Genomic DNA, 12,250 nt, shown 5'->3' on the forward strand with positions numbered 1-12,250 from the left:
CCATCTCAGCTCTGGATGCATTTCTGGGAGGTCTCCTCCCTCTACCCCCATACTCCCTTCTCTCCTTACTCCCGCCTGCACCACCCTCCACCCCGACCAAAAATGTGCATTCTAAAGTCTGTCCTAACCACTGCAGCAGCCCACGCGCCCCCGCCCCCTTCCCCGAGGACTGCCCACTGCTTAGGAGCCCCGACTCAGCTTCCGGCTTCAGGGCTGCCCTCAAATCCTTCTCCCTCGCAGAAGCAAGGGAGGTGTCCATTCCTGCTTCCAAGCCTTTCCTTGGCTCCTCGTCGCAGCGCGTGGAGTCCAGCTTCCCGGGGCTAGGATTCAGGGCTTTCGCGGCCTGGCCGCGACCCCTCTTCCTCTGGCCCGGGGCTGTATCCGTGCCTGGGACACCACTCCCGTTTCTCTCATCTGGAACTTCCTGGAGACTGAACGGGCTGGAGCTGCTGAGCCCCAGAGCTGGCCTGAACCCCTGCTCCTCCCTCCCCGCCTTTTCTTCCCTCCCCTTCAAGTTCCCTGTTCCTCCTTCTGCCACCTCCTCGGCCCTAAGCCTCATCGAATTGCAGACTCTCCAGGCTCCTCCCTATCATTGTCCCATGCCGGGGGCGGGGTAGAAGGGCGGGGAAGCTGCTCAAGGTCACAGAGCAGGTCAGGGGCTGGGCTGGGATAGAAACTCAGATCCAGCCTCTTTTCCAACTATTCAGGGCAGGCGGCCTCTGAGGAAGACGATGAGGTGAGCGCCCTCCTCTGGCCACTCCTTGGAGACAGATGAGGTGGGGGTAGTGGGAAAGTCGGCTGGCCTCTTTTGAGCCTCCCTTCTCCTATACTTGGGGTGTTTCAGATCCTGGCTATCCCGTGTGCCTGCTTTGCCACGAGGCCCTGGTGCCTCTTGTTGGGTCATTAACTCTGGGGTGGGGTGGCAGGTGGCAGAGTGAACCCAGTTTAGGAAAAATGGACTTGATAGGAAGGCAATAATCTGCCACCTGCTGGCTGGATCCAAGCTCCTAGAAAACTTCCTGGTCTTTGAATCTTGCCTTAATCACTGTGACCTTGAAATCCAAGATCTGTCTTCAGTGTCCCTACTTCCCTTCTCCTATTTAGACCCACCCCTTTTCATTGTCCCTGTGTTTCCTTCTCTCCATCTGTTAACCCTATTCACATTAGCATCTCTACCTGGGGGGATCTGAGTTGAATAGGGCAATGCAAGGGCAGTGCTTAACCCAAAGGGACTGTGCATTAATGGGAGGATTCCAGGCAGTATGACAGGCATGTGTAAGGGAGAGGCTGTGGGACAAGAGCTTCCTAAAACTCCTCGGACGGACCCCTGTAGATGTTCACCTTGTCTCTCTAAGAAAGACTGACCCATTTGTGTTTGTTACTGAATTAAAATTCCAAGGAAAGTCAAGGCGTAGGTTGTTACCAAATAGAAACATGCACAGAATACAAGGAGCTTCTGCTAAAGTCCCAGACAGGGCCCTCTTCCCCGTCCTGCATCACAGGCCTGCAGTCTTCAGGCTGGCCAACCCAGGGGATGTGGTAATGCTTCCTGTGGTCGAGGTAAGTGCCTGCTCCAATTCCATGCAGCAAGGCTGAAGGGTGGAAGCCTTGTGTGTAAGGGGGTAGGGTGGGGGGGAGGTGTTTTCAATATGAAGTCATTCCCCACAGTGAAGAAGCAGCCACGTCCTGCACGGTCCACTGGCAGTCTGGGATGTTTGCCCAGCACCAGGAGACAGTCTATAAATGCCCAAGTCCATCTTGGGCTCTCAGGAGGCTGGCTGGAAGAGAACCTGGGAGTCAGCAAATTCCACAACGGCTGCCTACTCCATGCTGAACCCAGCAGAGGGTGAAGTTCATTCCAGCCTCCAAGGGTTCTATATCCTGCTGGGAGGCATGATGCCCATGGATTGACCACTGGCTGGAGACCGTTGAGGGCAAGCCTGAGTCTTTCCTGTCTCTGGATTCCCAGCACCCGGTACTGAATAGATCCAGCTACTCAGTGTGTGTTAGACTGAGTTGAAAATCCAAGTAGATTTCATGGGCAGGACAAGGAGTTCTAAGCATGCCCAGGAGGGACCTCTCCAAACAAGAGAATGATCTGGAGTTTAGCCTAAGATGTCCTTATTGAAGAAAAGATAAGAACAAATACCTGGTGGAGAATATGACAGTGGGAATGGGTTCAAAGAGCTGGGGGGTGGGGTGGGGGTGGGCCTTGCTCTCTTCCATTGTTACAATAATTGAAGCAATGTGGTGGGCTAGGCCAAAACTGGAACAGGATCAGCGTAACAGACTAGGCATGGAACATATTCTAGTATATGAAGAACCAAAGGACACACAGACAACCAATGAGGAATTGAGGGGATACTCAACAAATGCAGTGGGGAAAACAGGCTACTTGGCAGGGAAATCACACTTGACCTTGATCTTGGACAATTTGACATAGTGAGTAGTGATTAAAGAGCCACGCAGGTAAGCTCAGAATTGGTGGGATAGAAGCATACATGGGACAGATCACTTAGTCCATTCACCTGCTTTGTGGGCCCAGGGGGGTGGAGCTTCAGTCAAGGAACCAGCTCCATCTTCCTCAGTATCCCAAGAGAAAGACCTTATGAAGGCCAGGCTCTCAATGACTGTAGCAGTTCTTTCAAGCCCAGGACTTTGTGAACTGATCTAGAGTAGAAACTCCAGGGGTGTCTATGTTCAAATTCATGTTTAGCAAAAATACTTTTTTGCACCAACCACTGTAGGAAGCCATCCTGCTGCTTCCCTTCCCCTGATAGATTTCTCCTTTGCACCACTCATGCTAGAAAGTGGGTGGTCTTGGAGACTTATTCCGTTCTCCCAACTGCTGTATAATAGAAACTTTAGTGGCAGATCAGGAAGGGACCCTGAAATTGTCTAATCCCCTCATTTTAGAGATGGAGAAAGTGAGGCTCAGAGAGGAGAAGTGGATCACTCAGTGTCACACACTCTGTCAGCGGCAGAGCTGGGGCAACCCGTCACTGCTCCTCTGCAGCCCTTTATTCATTTTCTCTCCAGCCCTCTTTCCTAAGACTTTGTTTTCCTCTGGCTCTTCTGAGTTTCCCGTGGGGTCCGCACGGCTACATGCTTGTCCACCCTGCAGCCTGACAACTCTACTCCATCACAATGCTGGCTTGGTGAGCGACGAGGGTGTTTCAGTGGCTGGCGGTCCCTGCCCAGCATCCATTGTTCACGACAGGCCCCAGCCCTCTTCCCAGAACAGACTTGGCCCAGCACTGAGACTGGCTAGGGAATTGGAGCATGTGCCTTCTCTGGCTCTGGGCTCATGATATCCATATCCTTTTGTGTCTTCCCTACCATACCAGCTGAGTGACCTCAAGCATGTCTGGACCTGACTGCTCTTCTTGGAAATGGGAATAATATTAGCACATACCACCTAGAGCTGCTGTGAATGAAGATCAAGAGCCACATATATGGAACAGTGTTTTTGTAAACTGAGAAGTATCATTCCAGTGTAAAATGTTGGTGTCCCCCAGATCCCAATACAGGGATAGATACAGAGCAGATGCCTGCTGAATAACTGCAGAACAGTGGTTCTCGACTGGGGGCTATTTTGACATCCCAAGAAATATTGGGTGATATCTAAAGACATTTTCGTTTATCACACCTGGATGGGAGTTGCTATGGCATCTGGTCAGTAGAGGCCAGGGATGCCGCTAAACACCTTATAGCGCATAGGACAGCCTTCGTAGCAAAGAATTATCAGGCCCCAAATGTCAATAGTGCTGAGGTTCAGAAGCCTTGCTGAAGTGAATGAAAGTGTGAAATTATATCTGTAGATACAGATGTGGTTTGTTGTACCAGAAAGGCAAAGGAACTGTGCCTGGGGAGTCGAACATCAAGATACCATGGTAACCAAGAGCAGTAACCACCTGGGGTTAAATGAGATGGCCATGCCCAGGTTTGATAAGTTGAAAACATTTTATTTCAATTCTATCGTTGGGAGGCAGCATAAATAATCACAGAAGACCACAAAGGTCAATGGGGAAGAAAAAAAAGCTCAAGAAGTGTGGGGAGGGGGAGATGAGAGCTGACACTGTCTAGCTTCAGGGGATGGGGAGAGTGAGGAGACCCTGCTTCAGCTGGCCAAGGGGTGAAACTTTCTCGGAGAAAAAGCCCAAGAAGTTGGGGGGCTTTCCCTGTGCTGATCACCTGCAGGGGCTTAGGGAGCCCCGGCCTGTGTGGATGGGTGTTCTGCAGGGTGGCCATGGGAAAGGCAGGTGTGGAGCATAATGTGTCTAGTAGATCCTAGCGAATGAGAGAGAAAGGTGGGCATCCATTTCTTGATTCCCAGGCCTGATCTCACCCCCAAACTGTGACTTTTCTAGATGAACAGTGTTTATGAACCCTGTGGGTAGTGGGAAATGAAGGGAGAAAAGAAGGAGGAAAAAAAAGAAAACGTGTAGAAGACCAAATGAAATGTGGTATCTCAGAGTCTTGTGACCTCGGGCCACTGCTCAATTTCCTTATCTGCCAAGTGGAGAGAGTGCTCCCTACATCCTGGAGCGAATGGGAGACTCAAATGAGATCCCATGTGCCAAAGAACTATGTAAACTTTAAAGTGCTATACCAATGTGAGGGGCTGTGGTCATTCTACAAGTGTAAGGCTGAAAGTGGCTGAGATAATAGTGGCGAGAGACACACACAGAGCATCATCCACCCCTCGAAGCAATCTGACCCTAGCTCTGCCTTCCCCAGGGCTGGACTCCACACTCCTCAGCCTCGGCTTCTAGGAAGAAGAGGCCTCATCTCAGAAGGAGTCCCCTGGTGGGGAGCAGAGGGTGGAGGCCAGGGGGATGGAGGGGCACTGAGTGTGAGGGGCCTCAACTGGGCAGTGTGACACATTGGCACTACTGGTGTTGGGCAGACGGTAGAAGTGGCTTCCAGTTCTCATTCTGCAGATACCTGGGCACTGGTGAAGCCCCCAGGGGATTGGCATCTTGATGCAGTGGGCAGGGCTCTGGCCTGGGGTTGGATACCCTAGGTCCTGGTCTTAGGTCCACTGTTGACCTGCTGAGTGACTTAGTAAGTGCAACTCTCAGTTTTGTCATTTGTAAAATGGGGACACTATTCTCTACCCTGCCTGCCTCACAAATTAAATGGGAAAAGGGTATTGCAAGAGCTTTGAAGAGAATCATGGGAAGGCAAAGGGTCATTATGGCCTTGGCGAACAATCCTCTTAATTCCCTGAAGTCAAGAGAGAGGGGGCAAGAGACAGAAAGGAGCGGGGCTGCTTGCAACCCTTGTCAGGTGAATCTGGCTTCCAGGGCTGCTGAGGAAGGTGGGGGAAGGGAAGGGAGAACAGGTGATGCCTGCCATACAGCCCTGACAGTGTGGTCCATCAGGGATGCTATCTATGAGCCCCAGCAGAGGGTGCTGAGATGTCCTAGCAGCAGCCCTTTCGCAGGGGAAAAGTTCTAATTCTAATCTACCGGGGTCCTGGTTTCTTCCTCTGCTCCTTGGTCCACTGAGGGCACCCCTCGGGGAGTCCGTAGTCTTTGCCCAGCCAGGGGAAGCCGAGGCTCCTGGGGTGGCAGGGAAAGGGGCTGCCAGCGGTGGGTCTCCAGGAGAGGCTGGGGACTTTTATTAGCATGAGGTCAAGAGGTCAAAGATCAGCTTCCAGTTCTTGAGGTGGCAGGTGGGGTCCTCAGGCTCTCCCCCAGCTTCCATCATCCTGGCTCTGTCTCTGGGGTCACAGGATAAGAAGAAGTTAAGGGACAGGTAGAAACAACGGAGAGATTGGCTTAGAAAGCAGCCCCCACCGGGGAGCTAACAGTTCTTCGGGCTGTTGCGCAAGTTCTTCAGTTCCAGCTGTAGCTGCCGAATTCGGATGTCCTTCTGGGCCAGCTCCTCTTTCAATCGCCGAATCTCATCCTGCTGCCGGAAGAACATTCGGAGGAGCTGAATGGAGGAAGAGAGGGGGCCACGGAGGGCCAGGCCAGGAGAGAGCAAGTGAGAAGGTGATTTCTCGAGTGGGTACCCAGAGCCCCACTCTCCCCATAGAAGCCTCTGGTCTTCCTCCCTCAGGTCTTCCACTGCTCCCTCCACTTTAATGTCCCAGGTGACTAATGTCACCACAGCTCTCCCTTCTCCAGACACAGCTCATGGCTCCTACTTTCTGCTGCGATGTAGGAAAAACGGACCTGATTTTTGTCCTGGGCCCGATTCAGGGTCACTGAGGAAGGGGTGAGTCCATACAGGCTAGTTTTCCAAACATCCCAAGCTTATCCTTTTAGAGGTCCAAACTTAATACTTTTAGTTACCATTCTGGATGGAAATCTTTCTCAAATGTTTTGCATCCTTCTCTTCTTGAGGAGGCTTAGGATACAGAATGGAATCCAGCTTTTTTCCTGATGTTTTGGGACAAACACAGGCACACCAAAGTTTGTACCAGGCAGTGATTCATTTGCTGGCATGGGCAAAGCACAGGTATCTGACAAACCCTCACTTAGATGGCCTACTGGGTTAACCAGTCTCTCCACTTCTTCTGTAAAACAGACTGACAGATCCCCACAGAATACTGGGCTCTGGAAGGCAGAGGCTAATGAGGAGCCCAGACACTTGATTTGAATGTTACCAACAAGCAGTTGGATTTATCCTCAGCCTTCCTGGTGTGAGGCTCATTTGTAATTACACCATTTAATTAAATATGATATAAACTGATGAGATATGAGTACAAAGGAGAGTTGCTGTTTCTATAAAAACTACGTTGAATATTTTAGAAAAATCTTGGTAAAGGTGATGCTAAAAATGTTGCTGTGAATGAGGTGTGGGTGATATAATCACAAAAGATTGGGGAATATTCTATATCTTGATCGTGGGATAGTGGTTACATGACTATTAAAACTTTTACGCATTTGTCAAAACTTATAGAACTGTACACTACAAAGGATGAATTTTAACATAAGTAAATTAAATCTCAATAAATCTGTCTTAAAAAATAACTGAGGAAAACTTTGAAAAAAAAGTAGGGTTTTTTTTCTTTTGTTTTCAGATTGACTTTAAGATCTTGTTGCAGGTTAAAAACAAAAACAAAAACAAAAAAAAAACAAAAAAGCAACCCTGGAAGTTGGAGTTAAAGTGTGATTTATTTGGGAAAGACATACCAGATCCCAACCAGGGATCTCCTCAAAGAGATGGTCTTGGTCCTGCATCAAAATATATTGAATGAATCAATATGTTTTAAATGAAAATAAATGGTTTAAAGAATGTAGATATCATTTTTATGATTCTCCTCCTTTAACTGACATTTTCTTTTTTTATTAACCAACAAACCAGTCCTGGTTTTGTGTGAAGGAAGATATGCTGTTTGCTCCTACACATTCCTGTGCCTTCCAAATTATCAATTTTTTTGTATAATTTTTGTCAGCTTTTGTTTAAAAAAGGCTTTATTGAGGTATAATTCACATTCCATAAATTTCACTCATTTTAAGTGTACAATTTAGTGATTTTTTAGTAGTTACAGAGTTGTGCAACCCTAAGTCTCTTTTCCTGTATCAAACTACTGGTCATCTCTTCACACTTAGAACAATGTGTCTACTATTTACAGCTCCATTTGCTAATGGGATAAACCAGAATTAGCAGGCTCTGAGTAAATTTATTTTCAATGAAGATAGTGCACAAGCTTTAGTATAGGGAGAGTCTGCTCAGAGACCCTTTAAAATTTTCCTCCAGGTCCTCAGTTCTGATTCATATAGACAAGTCTATAGCTGAATGTTATTAGATTTAACTACTATTCAACTTTGCCTTCTTTACGGCTGGTACTAGAACCAAGCTCAGGCTCTTGTTATGACTCACCTGGGTTAGCACAGCAACTCAGGTACCTCTACCTTCCTAAGGTACTCAGAAAAAAAATATTTTAATGGAAAATGCCAAATATCTGCAAAACTATAAAGACTAGCATCATGAACCTCTAAGTACTCATCAGCCAGCTTTGACAAATGACATGTGTTACTGCATCTCCTCCTTGATATCTATCTATTCCTAGGATCTACTCCTGCCCACTTCTCCTGCACCACATTCCTCAGGGATTATTTTTGGGAAAAAAAAAAAATCCCATTTATCACATGATTTCATCCAACCCTCTATAATGGCACATAAACATATTTTATAACAATTATCAGTTTACCTGTCAGTTTCCCCTTTAAGATTGTGAGATCCCGGAGTTCAGGAATAGTCTTATTTTTATAAATAATAGTGATAGTTGTAAGCTGGTATAACAAGAAGACACTAAGATGGCCCTTATATTATCCCCTCCCCTCAAGGGTGGGCTAGACCTAGTAATTTGCTTCGAATGCATAGAATATGGCAGTGGTGATGGGATGTGGTTTCCAAAGTTAGGTCACAAGAAGACTGTGGCATCCATCCTGGACACCCTCTCTTCCTCACTCACTCCGAGGGAAGCCAGTTGCCATGTTGTGAGTTGCCCTATGGAGAGGGCCATGTGGCAAGGACCTGGGGGCCCTCTGGCTGACAGCCCATGAAGAACTGAGACTCTTACTCCATCAACCTGTGAGAAAATGAGTTCTGCCAGCCATCATGTGAGTGAACTTGGAAGTAGATAAGCCCTCAGATGTGACTGCACCCCTGGCTGACAGTTTACACCCTCCTGAGAGAACCTGAGTCAGAAGCACCCACAGAAACTATGAGATAATAAACATTTGTGGGTTTAAGTCATTGTAAGTTGCTACATAGCAATAGATAGCTAATACAGTTAGTCTCCTTGAACACTTCATGTGAGCCAGGGAGAGTGCTGGATAGACACTTAGGGATTATCTCTTTAATGCTCATAGCATTTCATATCCCCATTTTTCCATGAGGCAATGGACTTAGGTCAGGAAACTTGTTCAGGCAAAGCCAGGAAATGGGAGAGCCAGGATTCAAATGCAGGTGGATCCACATAGCCATCTATACTTCAGCTGTGTCAAGTCAAGTGCCCAGCATACAGTAGGCATTCTGTGAATTCTGGCTGAGCTGAACTGTGCTGGCACCAGAGACTGAAGGTGTGGTTGGAAAGAGAAGGTTTTGGGGGCATGGCCAAGGCCCATCTATGGTTGTCCCTAAATGAGTTGCGCCGATTCCAAATGGTACAAAGAGCATTTCCATAAGCACCTGACCTCTTCCACAGAAACAGGAAATTGTCAGACCCCATCATTACTACAACGCCAGGGAGGAAGGCAGTGCTGGAATGCATGAGCCTGGCTTTCCTGTGCGAGTCAGGAATTTATATCTCTTATAACACCAAATGACAGCAGCATTCCAGAATGGATTCATGAGGAGACATGTAGCTGTGTGGGTTAGTCGATTTGAGGATTGGGGGAGGGGAATCAATATCCTTGTGATATCTCAGTCTCTATTTATTGAGGTCAGAGGCAATGGAAGCCAATAGCAGGCTACTTAAGGTATTTGTCACAGAAAGAAAAAGGCCTCAGAATGAAGCTGGCTTAAAGGCCTGAAGCCCGTAATTGAAATGTAAAGGTTTTGCTCTTCCCAGGGCCTGTGGAGGTAATAACTTATATTCCTTACCTCATTCTCTGTCCTGGGTGGGACATTTTCTAATAAATCTATTCCATTGACCACAACACTCTTCTTTTCTTTGATGGGAGCCTTAAATACCATTTTCGAGGACTTCTTATAGCCTTCTTTCAAAGACATCAGCACGGGATCTAAAAAAGGCAAGGGACATATTTTCGCTGACAATCGAAGGAACATCAAGTGATGCACTTTCATTTCCACCACGCTTGACAGTTGCCCGAGTGCGAGCGGAAGTTCCAATGGGAGAATATGCAAGAGAAATGGGGTGAGCCAGACTGAAGGCAAAGCTCGCAGACTCTTAGCCTCTTCTGTGAAGCCCAATCCTTCCTGTACCTACCTCGGTTGATACCTCTCAGCCATTCATCAGGAGTCAGAGCTGGCTCCGTGCCTGGTGTCATGGGATAAATATCTTCCTGGTAGGAATCTGACTGCAGTGGGGGGAACAAAAGAGAGGACAGATGGGGGGCTGCTGAGAAAAACCCCTGCTTTCTAGTCAGACTTTTCTCCCTGCTGATCTCTAACCACAGGCTTTCCTGCCTCTAAGCCTTTGCATTCACAGTGTCTCCCACTTGGAATTCCCACCCTGAGTTCATTAGTAAGCCGAACTGTCTCATCTTAGAATGTCCTCCACCCCCCACCCCAAACTGAGCCTGAAGACCCCAGTCCACAGGAAGAGGGCTCCTCCAGGCTTACAGTCAGTGGCCAATAAGCTAGAATTCAAAGTAGGGGCCCTTGGGAGCCCCACTCACCCTCCGGGGCACGATCATGGAGATGGGCTCGATCAGGCCCTTGAGAGTCACCAGCTTGTAGAAGCGGAACACCTCGCAGGCCGACACATCCAGCCCGTGTTTGGGCATGACCCCTGTGGACAGGCACATGTGGCTGGCTCTGTGGGGTTCCGGATACCCCCAGTGTCCCTCCTCCCTGATGTCCTTAGCCAGGGGAAAGACCCAGGTGGTGGGCACTAGGTTTGAAGGCAATGACTCATGCAGAGTGGGCTGAGGGCTTCTTGAGTCAGCTCTGTCTCTGGTGTTAATGTCTCAAATAAGCCAGATCTGCCTCACCAAAGTGCATGCTTTAGAACTGGGGCCTTTGAGAACTGGAAGGGGATGCAGATATATTGGAATCTAATCCATTCTTTTTATAAATGAGACTCTTGAGGTTCAGAAGGGAAGGGTCTTGCCCAAGGTCACAAAGCGTTGTCACAGTATAAGCCATAGAACCCATCATCTTTTGAAATGAACTGCCTTCCTGAAGCCTCTGTGTCCCCAGTCTTCATAGAGATCGAAGGGAGAGACCTTTCCCTATGTACCCCTGAGGTTTAAATGTAGCCTGAATGCTGTTCTGTCATCAGTCTTCGAGAGCCAAGAGTGTCTGCATGTATGATTGTCTCTGTGTGTGCACTAGCTACTGTGTCCTTAAAAGTTGAATCTATTGAACACCAACTGAGGGAGCAGTGCAGTGTGGCGTTAGGAAAACAAGCTTTGGGGTTGGACAGACCTGGATTTCAATCCTGGCTCTGCCTCTGTTTCTGGCTGGGAGTCCTTGAGCAAATCACTATCTTTCTGAGCTTCAGATTCCTTGGCTGGTTAAAGGAGGACAGTAGTGGCCCTTCGTGAGATGGTTGGGGATTGAATGCAAACGTACTCATTAATTGCTTGGCACGGTGATTAGCACAGATAACGTTAGCTTCTTTCTCCATGACGTGAATAACTGGAATGGCAGGTTGCTCTTCCAGATAAGGGAATTCCAGGAGCTGGAGGGAAGTGGCGTAATGGTACCCAAGTGGGATTTGGAGCCAGCAGACTTGGGTACGAGTTCCAGCTCTGCCACCTAGCAGCTATGTGACCTGCCTGGGGTGAGTTTCTTAGCCACTCTGAATCTTTGAAAGTGCCGGGCTTATGGTAAATGCTCAGTAGTGGCCGCAGGTGAGAAGAACAAGGAGAAACGGTTTCCCTTGGTTCCTTCCTCTGCCTTCCCTGCTCCCCAAGTTCTGCTGACCCTACTTACTACACATCTTCTGGATTCACACCCTTCACCCCATTGTCATGCCGTTCCCTTAGTTACCAACCTCTCTTGCCCAGAAGTTCACAATTGCCTCCTAACTGGTCTCTCTGCCTCCCTCCTGCCTTTTCAAAAACCCATTCTCCCAAACCCACTCTCCCTACAGAAGCCAGAGGAATCTTCAGCTAAACTTTCAGATCACATCACATTGTCTCATCTCCTAACCACCCACCCACCCAAGAAAAAGAAAATCCTCTAATCAGTTTTTGATAAAATCCAAACTCTTTTCCTGTGTTGGTGGACTCAGTAAAATAGATTGCCCTCCCCAGTGTGGGTGAGCATCATCCAATTCATTGAGGGCCTGAATGGAACAAAAGGCAGAGGAAGGAGGAGTTCACCCCTTTTATCTCGCCTCACTGCTTGAGCTGGGACATCTCATCTCATCTTCTCCTGCCATCAAACTGGGATGTTCACTCTCAGCTTCTCTGGTCCTCAGGCTTTCAGATTTGGACTGAATTATAGCTCTGGCTTTCCTGGGTCTCCAGCTTATAGACATTAGGTTGTGGGACTTCTCAGCCTCCATAATCACATGAGCCAATTCCTCATAAATATCTATATATCTATATCATCTATATCTATATTTATATCATCTATATCTATCTATATCTAT

At 48.0% G+C, this 12,250-nt stretch overlaps 1 protein-coding gene and 1 long non-coding RNA gene across 3 annotated transcripts in view; one reads left to right on the forward strand and one right to left on the reverse strand.

Annotated features, from left to right (window-relative positions):
• The first annotated feature begins 639 nt into the window (after positions 1–639).
• On the forward strand, positions 640–2,171 carry LOC120604469 (uncharacterized). The gene is made up of 3 exons (XR_005653352.1): positions 640–1,560; positions 1,669–1,999; positions 2,030–2,171. It is a non-coding gene; the product is annotated as an uncharacterized LOC120604469 (long non-coding RNA).
• A 1,773-nt stretch (positions 2,172–3,944) lies between these two features.
• The window catches only part of CORO2B (coronin 2B), a 128,161-nt gene continuing 119,855 nt past the window's right edge, over positions 3,945–12,250 (reverse strand). For both annotated transcript variants that reach the window (XM_039865200.1, XM_039865199.1), the window contains 4 exons: positions 10,326–10,438; positions 9,914–10,004; positions 9,568–9,707; positions 3,945–5,943 (listed from right to left, as the gene is read on the reverse strand). In XM_039865200.1, coding sequence (XP_039721134.1) covers positions 5,812–5,943; positions 9,568–9,707; positions 9,914–10,004; positions 10,326–10,438 — 476 coding nt within the window. In that variant the 3' untranslated portion in view covers positions 3,945–5,811. The remainder of the gene's footprint in view (positions 5,944–9,567; positions 9,708–9,913; positions 10,005–10,325; positions 10,439–12,250) is intronic.

The sequence above is a fragment of the Pteropus medius genome, unplaced genomic scaffold (genome assembly GCF_902729225.1).
Source record: "Pteropus medius unplaced genomic scaffold, Ma_sr-lr_union100, whole genome shotgun sequence".
NCBI lineage: Eukaryota > Metazoa > Chordata > Mammalia > Chiroptera > Pteropodidae > Pteropus > Pteropus medius.